The 16576-nt window shown below is 40.4% G+C and overlaps 1 protein-coding gene across 1 annotated transcript; it reads right to left on the reverse strand.

The window, feature by feature from the left end:
• Positions 1 to 4420: 4420 nt before the first annotated feature.
• Positions 4421 to 11639, reverse strand: gabrg1 (gamma-aminobutyric acid type A receptor subunit gamma1). The gene is made up of 8 exons (XM_039008983.1): positions 11628 to 11639; positions 9849 to 10066; positions 9463 to 9545; positions 8772 to 8909; positions 8495 to 8647; positions 8116 to 8349; positions 7870 to 7876; positions 4421 to 4688 (listed from the first exon to the last, which is right to left on the reverse strand). The coding sequence occupies exons 2-8, from the start codon at positions 10001 to 10003 to the stop codon at positions 4421 to 4423; spliced, it is 1038 nt and encodes a 345-aa protein (XP_038864911.1). The 5' UTR covers positions 10004 to 10066; positions 11628 to 11639.
• Between the last annotated feature and the right edge of the window lie 4937 nt (positions 11640 to 16576).

Genomic DNA, 16576 nt, shown 5'->3' on the forward strand with positions numbered 1-16576 from the left:
TTAAATAAAGGTTACATTTAAATAAATAAATAAAAATAGGGTTGGTATTGGGGTTTGGGTATTGTATGCTTCTCCTGGGCCTTTGGGCTTTTACCACTGTGCTTGTGTCAATGAAGACCCAGAACAGGGAGTTGGGAGTCTATTTGGAGTTGTGTTAGGCTTTGCTGTCACACAGTATTTATATTCCCAACAAGGAGGAGGGGGACAATAACCTTATTTATTTTATTTTTACGCGTCTTATTGTGTCAGGAAATGACAATGGGACAGTAATTAATTTATCAGAAACAACAGACTTTTTCTGGCTCTGCTGATTTCCTCCCTGACTATGGCAATCAGCCCAGCTTGTAATTGCTACCTGAGCACAGCAAGAGGCAGGAAGAGAAAGGAGTAGAGGCACGACGACTAAGAAACAGGAGCTTCATATTCTTCAAACAGGAGCTTCATATTCCTAAAACAGGAATTTCATATTCCTAAAACAGTAATTTCATATTCCTAAAACAGGAGTTTCATATTCCTAAAACAGGAATTTCATATTCCTAATATGCAATGACTACATCAAGCATGCGATTCTACAAACTTTGTAGATAATATTGTAGATAAGAATATATGTTTCTAAACACTTCTACATTAATGTGGATGCTACCATGATTACGGATAATCCAGAATAAATGATGACTCCAAAATGAAACAATGCATTATTTACCATTCATTTATATTGGGCACAAAATAATCTGAAACAACCAAAACAAACTGCAAATGCATCCAACAAGTTTGTAGAGTCACAAGCTTGATGTAGTTGGACCAAATACTAAGTATAAAGTATAAATACTAATCTCAAGGGTGTCAGTAATTTCAGACACCCCTGTACATGCACATTAGTCAGAATGCATTTCAGATCAATTTTATTTCCAAAACCAATATTGAAGGAAATGTACTTCAAGAGGGAGATACTTGTGTTTTTTTCAGGCACTGTTTTATTCTCTCACAGTGTATTGAGTTCGTTTTCACATAACAACACAGAAACATTTGGAAGGAATGGCGCATTGTACAAAGGTGAAAGACAGGATTAAATATGCCTAAGTTTAAACGGTATACAGAGAGGATGTCAATGACAAAACATCAATGACATAATGGATTTCCATGTCCGTCAGTGTTATAGAGAACAAACACAAACAATATGCATGTTAACACAGTATTAACATATTAATGTCTTTGAGGCTGTCATCATGGAAAAAATATAGCATATATATACATTTTTAAATTTTCAAATACAATAAGGACAATGCAACAATAGTATGTTATAGCTGGGAGGTAAATTACGTTTTCGAGACCCAAAAGGAGGGGAATCATCTGATCTCATCTAATCTCCTCACCTTTCCACTGCAATCACTTCTTATTGATACAGTGCTCTGAACAATATTGCTGCTGTGCGTCACCTCACTTGTGGTGTATGAGCTTAGTTACAACATTACAATACAAAGTGCCTTAAAAGCTGGTGAAAAAGCACTATATAAATGCAATCCATTCTTGTAGTGTAATAATAATTTTCTCTTCACATCAGTAAACAAGTAAACACATATCACATTTAAAGCTTTATAGCCAGAGTTAACATGTTCAGCAAGCATCATATCTACAAATGTGTTTTGTAAAATGGAGGATAACAAGGAGTATGACATTATCAAAGATATTCAACACTATTAATATGGCTATAAACAAGGCTCAGAAGGTTTATCTCCATCATTTACTCCTCTTGTTGACTTTCATTGACTGAATTTCCAATTTTACCATGTTTCTATACAGTACAGCTGCAGTTTCAAAAGAGTTGTGATAAATTAATGAGAGAGAATCCTACAAGAGTCAGCATAAAAAGCGTAATTTCTTTGTGATTGAACTACTCCCATCTTCACTGCATGTAATGACAACACACTATAACCAACTTGCCTCACCTATATTATCTTTACAGTAAATCAAAGAATTGTTTTTTCTTGTAATTGGACCAGATGTGGGCAAACTCTATGGGGTAACCTTGCATATGTAAATGAACTCAAATTAAAACTAAAGTCATGTTTCCCTCATTAATCACTGGACTTTCAGCCTACATGGTCTCTCAGCTCGACAATACACCTAACATTGGGATATAATCACAATGTGGTGTTGAAAGAAACACTCATAAACTAATAAACAAACTACGTTGTTAATCAAATTTGTATGGTCCATTTCAGGCTTGGTTATTCATTCTTCTTGACTTTTTCTCTTAAGTATCGCCCAAACATGGAGGTTCTGTGAATCACATTGATCTTGAATGTAACATTAAACACACTTATGCTACAAAGTCATTATCAACAGTTTCTTTGGTTTTATGTGGAATAAAGCACTATAAGAGTTTTGCTCTATTTATCAAAAAAGTAGTAACCCTTCTCGCTGTTATTAGTAAAGATATTCATGTCTGCCATTGCTTCAGCTAAAATATGCTTTGAAGATTATATCCACAGCTACATTTTATAAAGTGTAAGTACTGCGCCCTTGTCAAGCAAAATAAGTCAAGGGTTTGGGAGCTGCATGAATATTATTCAGGTAGTCTATGTTGTATAAATATGGTTTAAATTAGTCTAATATGTCTTTATTAAGTATGCATCGCTAATCAGATCTGATACAATTGCAGCACAATGCGCCTCTGGTTATAAACCTAGAGGAGTGATGGAAAGCTATGTTCTACTTTCAATGTAGCCAAATGAAAAGTAGATGTTCTTGTCTTGCTTTTTTTGCTGCTTTTATATATGATAATGATGAAGGCTATTTACAGCTGCCAATTTGGGGTAATCACATCAAGAAGGAGATATAATGTGTATTATTAGAATATAATCATATGAAAATACATGCTATTAATTTCTTGCTTTATTGACTTTGTGTCAATACAGGAGCTAAGCCTAAATAATGCCTAATGATTATTTCAAACCTCAAATCATGAACTGCCTCAATAAGTATGGAAATAAATTGTGTTGAATCATCTCTGGTGGAAATGTTGTATTCATTTTGCTTACAGTAAAAGTGTGGCACAGAAAACATGACGTCAGATATAATTATTGAAGGGGGAAATGTAGGCCTACTTATTTTTTTCGCATAGGCACACTTTATTTTATGTATATTTATATATTCAAATAGATTTTGCAATTTTGAATAAGTTACAGGTTACAAAACCAGGCTGTTGTAAAACACAACCTTTGTGTATCAATTAAGCAATAAGGCATGCGAATTATCGTGTGAATAGTTTTCGACGAAGGGCTGTTCTAAGGCCCAACGTGGAGCGGCGGGCCGGGGAAACAGCCATCAGGAGGGTGTTATTTAAGATAATTCCCAGGTTCGAGGGCCTTATTACTTTTATTTAAAAAATGTTGAAGAGAAATTACGTTTTAATTAAAAACTTTATTTGAATTATTAAATTTGTTTTATTTCATCCTTCCACCAGAGGATACAGTCCAGGCAATAGCCAATTGTTAGTTCTGAGATTCTGAAGTTGCTAGACAAACGAGCTGGTCGCCCATTTCAAACGTTCTAAGCTAAAAAAGGTTGCCATGCAGTCTAGTTACTAGTAAAGTTAACACACAATCACCTAAAGCAGCTGAAATGACAGCAAACTTTTTGCATTCCCGTTTGTTTTACCTTTGTATCTTTTGCCATTTTTTTTGATATATCAATTACAATGATCCTAATAAATTAATGTGCCTAGCTCAGAGAAGCTGTCTGACTCATCACGTTCATTCTCTCTATGGCACAGTGCAGATCGCAAAATAAACTACAACATTGTTGCACAGGTCGGAGAGGCAGGCAGCAAGGTTTAGAGTCTAGACAAACCCTAACTGTTACAAACCAAATGCTAGCCTAGTAGCTTGGGGAAAAAATGTCTACATGCTTTTTCCCAGGGGAGTTTATACATTTTTATAAATTGCCTGGCTGGACTGTGGGACAGTGGATGCGCATTGATAATTCAAATTAAACTGTTAACAGGCATTTCCCAGGGATTGTGATGAATAACTCCCTGCTTTCAACCAACTAGCATCTAGCATCCAAACAACCCGTTTTATAAAATTCCTTAAATCCATAGAGGTTAGGAACCAAACATCATGCAATTGCTGGTGGGTATGACCCAGAGTCTCGCCCTGTTCTGACCCTGCTGCCTTCATCTGTGAGCCATCACCTAGAAAAATAGTACAGATACAAACATAGGGAGCTGTTCAAATATTGGTGAGAAGAAGCAATTTTACCCATTCATACCCTGGCTTTAAATTGCAAAGCAGCACACCCACACCCCTTCCATCTTATCCTCAACAGTGCCAAGACTAGCAAGTAAAGAGAGTAAACAAATAGTTTGACCTGTTTTCTCTGAAGTAAAAGGCTATTGCTCCTCTTTGCTAGACTAGATTTATAAGTACAGATACCCAATCCAGTAGACCAGGTTGAAAAGGCCGAAGGCGGTGGGGAAGAATATTCGTGAGTAGGAATCGATCTTTGAAACTCGGACATGCATCCGGTTTTCGCGCCATGCTCCGGAGCGACAGTCGTCGAAGCAGCAGAAGAAGCTGGTGCAGTCCTTCCCATCCAGACACTCGTAGGCGTAATCGTCCTCGTCTTGGTAGGAGGCGATGTTATTCATCTGGAGCAGTGACGTCCCTGGCCTAATGTTCACCAAGCTGCTGGATTTCTGTAGGTAAATATTACAATTGGGGTTGAGTTATTCATATCTTTCTGGGAATACACTTCAAGATTGGATTTTTATTTACCATTCACTTTAAGTTGTATGGTGCCTTCGGAAAGTATTCAGACACCTTGACTTTTTCCACATTTTGTTATGTTACAGCCTTATTCTAAAATTAATTAAATAGTTTTTCCCCCCTCATCAATCTACACACAATACCCACAATGACAAAGCAAAAACAGTGTTTTAGAAATGTTTGCTAATTTACTAATACAAAAAAACGGAAATATCACATTTACAAAAGTATTCAGACCCTTTACTCAGTACTTTGTTGAAGCACCTCTGGCAGCGATTACAGAACTGAGTCTTCTTGGGTATAACGCTATACGCTTGGCACACCTGTATTTGGGGAGTTTCTCCCATTCATCTCTACAGATCCTCTCAAGCTTTGTCAGGTTGGATGGGGAGTGTTGCTGCACAGCTATTTTGAGGTCTCTCAAAAAATGTTCAATCAGGTTCAAGTCCAGGCTCTTGCTGGGCCACTCAAGGACATTCAGAGACTTGTCCCGAAGTCACTCATGAATTGTCTTTGCTGTGTGCTTAGGGTTGTTGTCCTGTTGGATGGTGAACCTTCTCTTCAGTCTGAGGTCCTGAGTGCTCTGGAGCAGGTTTTCATCAAGGATCTCTCTGTAATTTGCTCCGTTCATCTTTCCCTCAATCCTGACTAGTCTCCCAGTCCCTGCCGCTGAAAAACATCCCCACTGCACCCGTAGGAGTGGTGCCAGGTTTCCTCCAGACGTGATGCTTGGCATTCAGACCAAAGAGTTCAATCTTGGTTTCCTCAGACCAGATAATCTTGTTTCCCCTGGTCTGAGAGTACTTTAGGTGCCTTTTGGCAAACTCTAAGCGGGCTGTCATGTGCCTTTTACTGAAGAGTGGCTTCCGTCTGGTCACTCTATTATGAAGAACTCTATTATGAAGAAATTATTGGTGGAGTGCTGCAGCGATGATTGTCCTTCTGGAAGGTTCTCGCATCTCCACAGAGGAACTCTAGAGCTCTGTCAGAGTGACCATCGGGTTCTTAGTCACCTACCTGACCAAGGCCTTTCTTGCTCAGTTTGGCCGGGCGGCCAGCTCTAGGAAGAGTCTTGGTGGTTCCAAACTTCTTCCATTTATGAATGATGGAGGCCACTGTGTTCTTGGGGACCTTCAATGCTGCAGAAATGTTTCAGATCTGTGCCTTGACACAATCCTGTTTCATGACTCTACGGACAATTCCTTTGACCTCGTGGCTTGTTTTTTTGCTCTGACATGCACTATCACCTGTGGGACCTTATGTAGACAGGTGTGTGCCTTTCCAAATCATATCAAATTAAATTTTATTGGTCACATACACATGGTTAGCAGATGTTAATGCGAGTGTAGCGAAATGCTTGTGCTTCTAGTTCCGACCATGCAGTAATATCTAACAAGTAATCTAACAATTTCACAACTACCTTTTACACACAAGTGTAAAGGAATGAATAAGAATATGTACATATAAATATATGGATGGGCGATGGCCGTGCAGCATAGGCAAGATGCAGTAGATGGTATAGAGTACAGTATATACATATGAGATGAGTAATGTAGGGTATGTAAACATTATATAAAGTGGCATTGTTTAAAGTGACTAGTGATACATTTATTACATCCAATTTTTAATTATTAAAGTGGCTAGAGATTTGAGGCAATATGTTGGCAGCAGCCACTCAATGTTAGTGGTGGCTGTTTAACAGTCTGATGGCCTTGAGATAGAAGCTGTTTTTCAGTCTCTCGGTCCCAGCTTTGATGGACCTGTACTGACCTCGCCATCTGGATGATAGCGGGGTGAACAGGCAGTGGCTTGGGTGGTTTATGTCCTTGATGATCTTTTTGGCCTTCCTGTGACATCGGGTGGTGTAGGTGTCCTGGAGGGCAGGTAGTTTGCCCCCGGTGATGCATTGTGCAGACCTCACTACCCTCTGGAGAGCCTTACGGTTGTGGGCGGAGCAGTTGCCGTACCAGGTGGTGATACAGCCCGACAGGATGCTCTCGATTGTGCATCTGTAAAAGTTTGTGAGTGTTTTCGGTGACAAGCCAAATTTCTTCAGCCTCCTGAGGTTGAAGAGGGCTGTTGCGCCTTGTTCAACACCCTGTCTGTGTGGGTGGACCATTTCAGTTTGTCCGTGATGTGTACGCCGAGGAACTTAAAACTTGGTGGTTCCAAATCATGTCCAATCAATTGAATTTACCACTGTTGGACACCAATCAAGTTGTAGAAACATCTCAAGGATGATCAATGGAAACAGGATGCAGCTGAGCTCAACTTCGAGTCTCATAGCAAAGTGTCTGAATACTTATGTAAATAAGGTATTTCTGTTTTTTATTTTTAATACATTTGCAACAATTTCTAACAACATGTTTTCACTTTGTTATTATGGGGTATTGTGTGTAGATTACTGAGGAAATTGTTTTATTTAATCAATTTTAGAATAAGGCTGTAACGTAACAGAATGTGGGGGGAAAAGTCAAGGGGTCTGAATACTTTCCGAAGGCACTGTAGCTGACAACACTTGTGTGGTGAGCGTTATCCCACATATTGGATGCCATTTGTGGTGAATGAGAGATGAAGATCATAGATGTATATTATAAATGCAATATATCACATTCAAATTCATCACGGTGGCTGTGGGAATATGCTAGGAAGAGCAGAGTTGTTCAGCTATATTTAGTCAATAAAAAGGCATACAGTCTCTCCTCGGTAGGAAATTGGCATAGGCCTTTTTCACTGCATTTCATGCCATTTGCTATTTGTAAGAGACGACGTTGCCATTTGTATGTAGCTTACAGGGATTTCCTTTTCTCTGCTCAATGTCACTGCTTCTCAGTCCCAGTTGGAAGGATGCGTGGCCGGTTACAGCGATGACTTATGCCCTCTCTGCACTCCCACTCCTCTGCTGAGTGTGTGTTTACTCTCCCACAGAAACCTATTCTCACAAAGTCTTTAAAACATGGATAAATAGTATTACAGACTAAGGAAATCTACCATAATGAAAACAAAATAAGGCCTCGAGTTATAGGCAGCATTGTTACTAACGACTAACGAATTTGACCTTGGAAATGGCAGTGTTAAAGTTAATTATGTTAATGAGAACGGAGCTACTGCAGCTTCCTTTCTTCCTCCATTTGTGTAGCTGATGTATGCAGATTGACTCATTGTCAAGGTTATATGCTGTTATGCACTATTTCATAGTTGATTACTAAGTAATGGTATGTGAGTGTTCACACAACTCATTGAAATCTCCTATTTACATTGCTGTAATTTGATTACTTGCCTTGATTTTAAAACTGTACAAATAGTATATTCCCATAAAAAAATGTACATCTTCAAATTAAATAGCAGAAGCTACTGGGACGCAACAGTGGTGTCACTACCTGTGGTTTTTTGTCCGTATCCTTCTTGCTCTGCCTGTTGCTGGTGAAGTAGTGTAGAGTCCCATATTCCATCAGAGCAGCAAACGTGAAGATGAAGCAGACAGACACAAACAGGTCCATAGCTGTCACATAGGATACCTTGGGAAGCGACTTCCTGGAGATGGTGCTCAGCGTTGTCATGGTAAGCACCGTGGTGATTCCTGCACAGGAAGTCACAAAGCCAGTTTAATGATTTCGCTGGTTGAGCTGACTTTGTGTGTTCACCTAACTGACACTAGCCATTAGAAAAGCAGTTTTTTTGTCCGTTATAAAGGGGTGTAAGGAACTACTGAGGTTTAATCATACCTAAAGAGGTTCTGGCAGGGACAGCATCTTTATTGATCCAGAAAGAGACCCATGACAGCACCACAATCATGCTGCAGGGGATGTACGTCTGAATAGTGAAGTAGCCCATTCGCCGACTCAGGTCAAAAAAGATTGTCAAGATGACATATTCACCTAGACATTCAAAAGAGAATCATACACACATATAAAAGAAGTGAAAATGTTTTGCATAATTTTGTAAAACTTAAAAACCAGAGGTAAGAGTGCAGTTTCTAAAAGGATGCATGTCATCCATTACCTGACTGTGTATGCGCCACATCTGATGTGTTTCGTAAACCGACGAACGCAAACTGGTAGAGTCTCCAGTACCTTTGGTCGGCCACTTCCACAGAACGCTTTTGCCAACGGTACAGAATCTCATTTTTAGGATAGCCATCTAGAAGGGTGCACGGTTGAACACACACAAACACACACATGTAAAATTAGGAACCGCTCAATGTCCAGCCTTGTAGATTCCACAATCCAGAACACAACAGTGCATCTCAGTACACCACAGGGGCATACTATATGGCCAAGCAGGGGAGCATTCAGGATGGTACACATCTTTCCTCTAACCATGGGATGCCCTTCCAGTTTACACTGTAGCGCTCGACAGGGTGTGTGGGGGTTAAGATCATGACAACGAGACATGAGAAGCTGAAGCACAATGCAGGACGGATGGAGAATGACACAGACAGAGCATGAATCAGTTTGGGGGCGCTGCATAATTCATTAGTCTGTCAGAGAATGGTACTTTGTGACCTCCTTTCTCCCCCGGTGGAGCAGATGATAGATCATACAGGCTGAAGGGACAGCCTCAAGCAGATGGGCTTGTGTGGGGCTGGGGCTCAGCTCCTAATGCTGGCCCGCTCTGACGCCCTCTCTGGGCTGGCTACTGAAGCTGAAGTCGAAATGACGGATCAAAACGGGGAGAGTGTTTAAACACCTACAGCTCGAAAACTCCAGCGGACACGAGTGCTCGTCCATAGGAAAGTTATGCAGCTTAAGGTAGCATTCCGCATTAATAGTCAACCTGACAAAAACAGAATTGTGACAGAGAAAAGTTAATGATGTGTTACATTGATTTTGTAATGTGTTTTTTTCCCCAAACAGGCTTGATCGTAACAATTACAAACAAAGTGTTTCCCTCTCTTTTATTTAAACAAATGCTAGGGAAAAATAACAATGGCTTCAAGATCATGCTTCGACAAATAGCGGGTGCCTAAAAGAGGGCTACAAGACAAAAGTACAGATGCACAAACTAGAGCTGCACATACCACGAGTACTAAACACAGAGTCCTGGAAAAACAAAGAATGGCAGCCGTCATCCTCCTACCTCAGCGTGTACATCACTCTCCCATTGTTCCACAGTCGCAGCAGACGGTTCGGAGTGGTGATCCAGTGGGCATCAGACTTTCTAGAATTCCGGAAGAAGGTGTCAGGAATCCAGATCTTTCCCACCATGTTACTGTTGAGCATCAGGACTTTCATGGAGCTGTTGAACTTAAGGCGACTGTCATACCACGTCTGGGCAAAGAAGATGTCTATGGTGTACTCCTGAAACAAGATGGACACATGGGTTAACCTTGCCATGGAACAGTTATTGTACGCCAGTGTATTGTGCCACTGCCATGATTATGTTCTGGGCATTGTATTAGATTGTTGCTCTCCTGTTTTCCTTCTGTTTCAACAAAGAGCATCAATGTAGTACATGACAAGACAGGACTTAACATGTTTCTTTTTTATATACAGTACCAGTCAAAAGTTTGAACACACGTACTCATTCAAGGGTTTTTCTTTATTTTTACTATTTTCTACATTGTAGAATAATAGCGAAGACATCAAAACTATGAAATAACACATATGGAATCATGTAGTAACCAGAGAAGTGTTACACAAATCAAAATATCTTTGAGATTCTTCAAAGTAGCCCCCCTTTGCCATGATGAACCACATTCTTAACCTGGAATGAGTAGGTGTGTCCAAACTTTTGACTGGTACTGTATATATTTTTTTAAGTATTTTGTATGTTTATTGGATAAAGAGAGGTAGAGGTGAAAGGTAAGACAGTGACTGCTGAAAGTGTGCTGGATTCAAACCCATGCTTACAGCTGTACATCTTACATGTGCTCCAGAGGCAGCGGCTTAGACAGCTAGACCACCCCAGGCCACCAGACTCACCATGTTAATAGGATCGACTGGTCCGATGCTGTTGACATACACCGCTGTCTCAATCACTGTGGGCCTTACTGAAACAAAAAACACAACACCTTTCACCTTTATGAATGTAACCTATCTCTACAGTATAGCCTACCAGGGGCTCTCAAATAATGCAAGTATGTACGAGGTGAAAGAAAGAACCACATTCTTACTGCTTCCATGCTGCTATACACAGTAGACGATACAGTCCACAATCTCAAACTAACCAAACAACTTTAGGCTACTATGCTTAGAAGTAGAATAATAATTTTTTCGCAAACCATTTGTATCCTCCGTCAGTGTACACAACAATCGAATAAACTGAACTCCTAACAATGACCCAGAGCCTTGCGATCAATCGTGATTTGGCTCAGTTGCATTCTATCCACTGTGTGTAATCAATCTGCTTAAAAATATATTCACATTGGCCTGCACACAGCACAGTTACGTCATTGCTTTGGAGGGATATTTTAGGAAGGAGTAATAAACAGGCAATGGGCTGAGTCCTGATTTTGAGATATGCATGCAGACACAACTTATTCTACAATTATAAACACTCTGAAAATGACTGGTAAGTGCTAAACAATGCTGAGTAAGTTAATGATGATCTATCACAAGCTTACATAATTAATGGGGAACTAAAATGTTTAAAACAAAGCAGATTCCCACTGGCTGCTGTAGAACTACCCCACTGGGTACAGATGTCAATTCAACGTCTATTCCACGTTGGTTCAATGTCTTTTCAATGAAATGACATTGAAACAACGTTGATTCAACCAGTGTGAGCCCAATGGGACTTGCCTCCAATGTCAGGTCGGAGTTTGTTGTCATAGCCCTGCAGCAATCTATTTAAGATCAAGGTGACATCGCTCTCATAGACCTTAGGCGATAAAACCCAGGTCTTATTTATGGGGACGTCTTCATAGTCCTCATCCTCCTTTGTACTGGGCCCAAATGACGCCACACTGCGAAGAGAGGAGAGAGAGAAAATGATTCAGAGGGAGGGAGGGAGGGAGAGAGAGATATATATAGAGAGACAGTTTGGTTCTGCAGATGGAACACTGGAATGACTACTAAGCAATCCATTAAGGCAGGTGTTTTGGCAGAAGAGCTGGATAAGAATCTGGGGTAGAGTGGGGCTAAAGGTTGAGGGTTTACAAGACACACACTTACTGGAATTCAGACCAGTGTCATTAAGGCACGTTATAGGGGAAAAGGTGTCAGTCTGTCCAGATGTACAGCTTCTCTAAAAATGATTTTTTTTGATAAAGAAGGCCAAAGACCACACTTTGAAGCTTACAGTAGAGTCTTGGGTTTGATTCAGGGAGAAGCTATAGAGGTACATCTGGGAATTGTACATCCCATTCCATCCGCCCTGTAACTGTGCCACTGTATCTGGCAGTCACAAATGAGCAAGTGCTCCGGTAATACCAAGCCCAGCTACTGTTGTTTCGTGTTAATTAACATGTATCCAATACCGTTAAGAGACCTGAGGACTTGGCACCTCACCCAGGCCATTCAGCAGTCCCTCCCAGATGCTAATGCACAACTGCCTTTAAACAGAATCGATATGGCCAGACCCACTTGTTCAGTGCCACTGAATCTGTAATCTCTACAACAATGGTTCACAATCCCAATAACACTGAGTATCCATACCCCGCAATGTTAAACAACCTAAAAGCACTAAATGTCCATAACCCTACTCTACTGATAGTCCATTAGAAGCAAGTGGGCCCTTTTAGATGATAAGAGGTGGCTGAGAGTTAGAAAAGGCAACTTGAGCTAACTCTCAATAAATTCTATCATATAATACATAATTTAAATCTGTCAAATAATGACTTAGAATTTTTAATGGATTTATACCACATATTTTTTTTTGTACAGTCACAAATATATCACAACACTACAATTAAGCAAATTGTATGGAAGCATATTATTGAGGGCTGCAAGAATGTTGTGGTGATCAAGAATCGGTGACCAAGACACTGTAGTGTCACAACCAAAGCACAGGTCTAGGATCAGCTTAATCTACCCCAGTGGTCCTGGGTTACTGGTTGTGTAAACTTTTATTCAAGCCCAGCACTAACACACCTTCAACTATTCAAATGGTCATCGAAACCTTCACCAGTTGAATTGTGCTGCTGGCCTGGAACAGGACCAGGGTTGGTGACAACTGCTACAGGCCTATTGATTGATCTATTGATTGGAGCCACCTTAACAGAACTGTAACACCCAGAACTGATCCTAGACCAGCACTTGGTACTACCCCTCTAGCTGGCTGCCAGAAGAGATGATGAAAGCGGGGATGGATGCTCATGGAAAGCCAAGGGATCAGTAAGTCAGTGGTCAGGGTCTTTGTATTGGAAAACAGTGAGTACGTTGAGTCAATATAGCTCACTACTATTGGGCACAACGGAAAACCCCAACCCTCAGCATGAAGCATGAAGGACTAATATACTGTGCTGATCAAAGCCATGCAATTCTGATGTAAACTATATTGTAGGGGCAGAACCAATCTACTACAAGGTGACAGATAAGTTTATGACAAAAATATGTCTGAAGGTTCATGGTGGTTATCAATACAAGGAACAGAACCAACTGTAGTGACATAGCCTAATAGTCATTCATTCTAACTTCACAGCTAACTTTTTTTTACCTTGATTTTGTAATTAGTTTATGGCCCACAGATATATATTGGTCAATTTGTGGTATTAGTCAATTAAATTTAAGGTTCAAACTCATAAATCATATATCTTGCTCTTGAAGTGACAGCTGATATTGCCATGAAGACTCAGATTAAGGTCCTTTTTGCCGCATAGGCCTATGTGAAATCTGCTCTATAGGCAAGAATATAGCCAACATGAAACTTATTAAGCAAAATGTACAGTATCTAACATTTTATACGCTAAGCTTAATCATTATATTTTTGGAAGTGTTGGCAGGAGGTGGGAATTATGGTGCCGAGGCTTAGAATACCTCATGTTTGCTGCTTGAAAAATATTTCTGAACGAGTATTGCGCGATTCGTTTAGAATGAAAACGATAATCTGCAGTAGCCTTGGTTTTGCTCAAGGTTGTCCCTCTGATTTAATTGACATTGCCCGCTGAAATTACGGAATAGTATATACTCCCTACAGGCTATAGCCAAGGGTAGGCTATTACACTTGGCATTCTTTACGCTAAACAAATTATGCTACACTAGGTTTTGCAGTTATATGCGTCTAACATAACAATATTGTAAGACATTTTATAGATTTTGTCGGGATTGTGTTGACAACCGCGCACGAATCCTTCGGCACAATGCTACGGGTAGCAGCTAATCAACACATTCAGTATGATCTTCAACCCCTTTTACCCTTATTTAGTACCATAAACGGACGTCTTGTCGCCTACTGCCCTAATTCAGAACCACCGAAAGCTCATCGGTCATTCATATCACCACTAGTCCAGTGCAAACTTACCAGACTCCGAGAAGAGCTAGCAACAGCCACGCATTCATCGCTTTGCCTTTGACATGTTGCAGCAGAAGCTTGGCACATATTGCGGAAATCCCACAGTTCATTTTCAACAAAACACACAAAAATATCGGAACTAGGTCTAGAAAATAAACGCGATGTCTCCCTCTTTGTTATTCAGAAGGAATAGGTATGGTTACAGATGTTTCCGAATTTGAGTGATGCATACATTATCTTTATGGTGTTGTGCTCCAGTAAGGTAGGCGAGGATAGGGTAGACAGACCTATAATATGACTTGAGAGAGCCTGCGTACTCTTTGTCGGAAGAAAAATGCTTCAGCGAGTGCTGCACCAGTGGGTTTTTTACGCTCATCTTGCATCTCTAACCTGCTGACACGGCCGTATATACTATATAGCCTATACTGTTCTGCAGTAGATTAACATTTATCAAAAATGTTATTTGTTTTGGATTTTAAAAAATTACAACATAATCTGAATCTATGCTTCAATATTTCCATAAGCACACCTGGATATACAGTTCAACCAATTGAACAACTGTCCCTCAACATTCCCGCAAACACAGAACCCAACCTATATAATTATGTGATCACAAACCAACCTATGGAGAATGAATAACTCATTGACTGTAAATTACTCTACTTCAATGTTCGTACAACCCAACCAAGCTGAGGACTATCCTTATGTGGCGACTTTGTCACAGGACAGAGTAAAAGGTCAGATGTTACAAACAAGCTGCAACAGCATCGATCAGCGATTCAGCACCACTAAAGTGGACAGCGAAGGAATCGGCATTCGGGAGTTCAGCACCACAGGACAGTGGACAGCGACCATCTCATGTGCAGCTATTCTAGCCTTGGTGCCGGTCTCTTTGTTTTTTTGAACCTTTATTTAACCAGGTAGGCCAGTTGAGAACAAGTTCTCATTTACAACTGCGACCTGGCCAAGATAAAGCAAAGCAGTGTGACACAAACAACAACACAGAATTACACATGGAATAAACAAACGTACTGTCAATAACACTATAGAAAAAATATATATACAGTTTGTGCAAATGAGGTAAGATTAGGGAGGTAAGGCAATAAATAGGCCGTAGTGGTGAAATACGCTGTATTTCGGCCGTTTGTGCTCTTTTTCCAACTCCTTATGGAATAGCATTGCCAAAAATGAGTGACAATGAGTTTGTATTTGTATTTATTATGGATCCCCATTAGCTGCTTCCATGGCAGCAGCTACTCTTCCTGGGGTCAAGAAAAAACGAAGGCAGCAATATACCTTATAATACAATTTGTAAATACATTTTAAACAGATTTTACAATGCATTAAGTGTGTGCCCACCGGCCACTACTCTACTACAACACACAATCCAGGTGTACATGTCTACAGTGTGTATGTTATGTGTGTGTTTGTACCTGTGTGTGTGACTCCAGCCACCCGCGCATGTTCCCAAGCCAAAACTTATGAAAAGTCTGCCTTACAGAACATTTCTCACTAGATAGGCTTCCAATGGACAGTAGCCAACTTTCTTTTTAAAAATGTTTTTTATGCATCCAGTCTTTAACAGTGGAAGTCAATCATTAACCCGATCAATAATGATAATATGCCACAACTCCTGTATTATTCATCAGATATTTAACCTGTGGAATTTGATGTAAAAGAACCAAATTCCCACTTGGTAACTGAAAATTACTGTAGTTTTCTCTGCCAACCCCATTACATTTGAGCGAATACCTATTATACGCTTGTGTGAATGTTCATTGCACGTCCCACTCCCACTAAGTCACTCTTGGGGGGTGGGGTCATGGCCAGGGATCAGCCATTATTGACAGGGACCCTGGAGCATTTAAGGTTAAGTGTCTTTCCCAAGGACACATCGACAGATTTTTCACTAGTCGGCTCGGGGATTCGAACCAGCGACGTTTCAAGAAATAGGACAAATGTAAACACCCACCTAATTATTATTTGTATTATTATTATGATCACAATAGGTGCTGCCTAGGCAGGGGAGAATGAAATGCTAGTCACATTAGTATGCAGACGCACTCCAAAAGTTCTCAATGCAATAACATGATGGAACTGCATGTCACCATGGCAATGCCCTCATTAGCATTCCAAACTGCTCTGAATCGTCTGGCTGGCTAACATCAGAGACTGTCTCCCTCTGCCAAACAAAGCTACTGATGTACATGTACTTCTTCACTAGGCCCCCAGGGCATGGACATAGAAAAGGGGAGGGGGTCCAGGCCCCACCCATCCTCTTAAAATGTCAGCCGGCATGTTATACATTTTCCTTTTCTGTTTCAGAGCTACTATACAATAATTTCCTGTTGAAAAGCGTATCTCTTTTGAAATGGTTCTGACACCAATGGTCCAAGGTGATGTCTGTCTCTAAC

Source organism: Salvelinus namaycush, chromosome 15 (assembly GCF_016432855.1).
Source record: "Salvelinus namaycush isolate Seneca chromosome 15, SaNama_1.0, whole genome shotgun sequence".
Taxonomy (NCBI): Eukaryota; Metazoa; Chordata; class Actinopteri; order Salmoniformes; family Salmonidae; genus Salvelinus; species Salvelinus namaycush.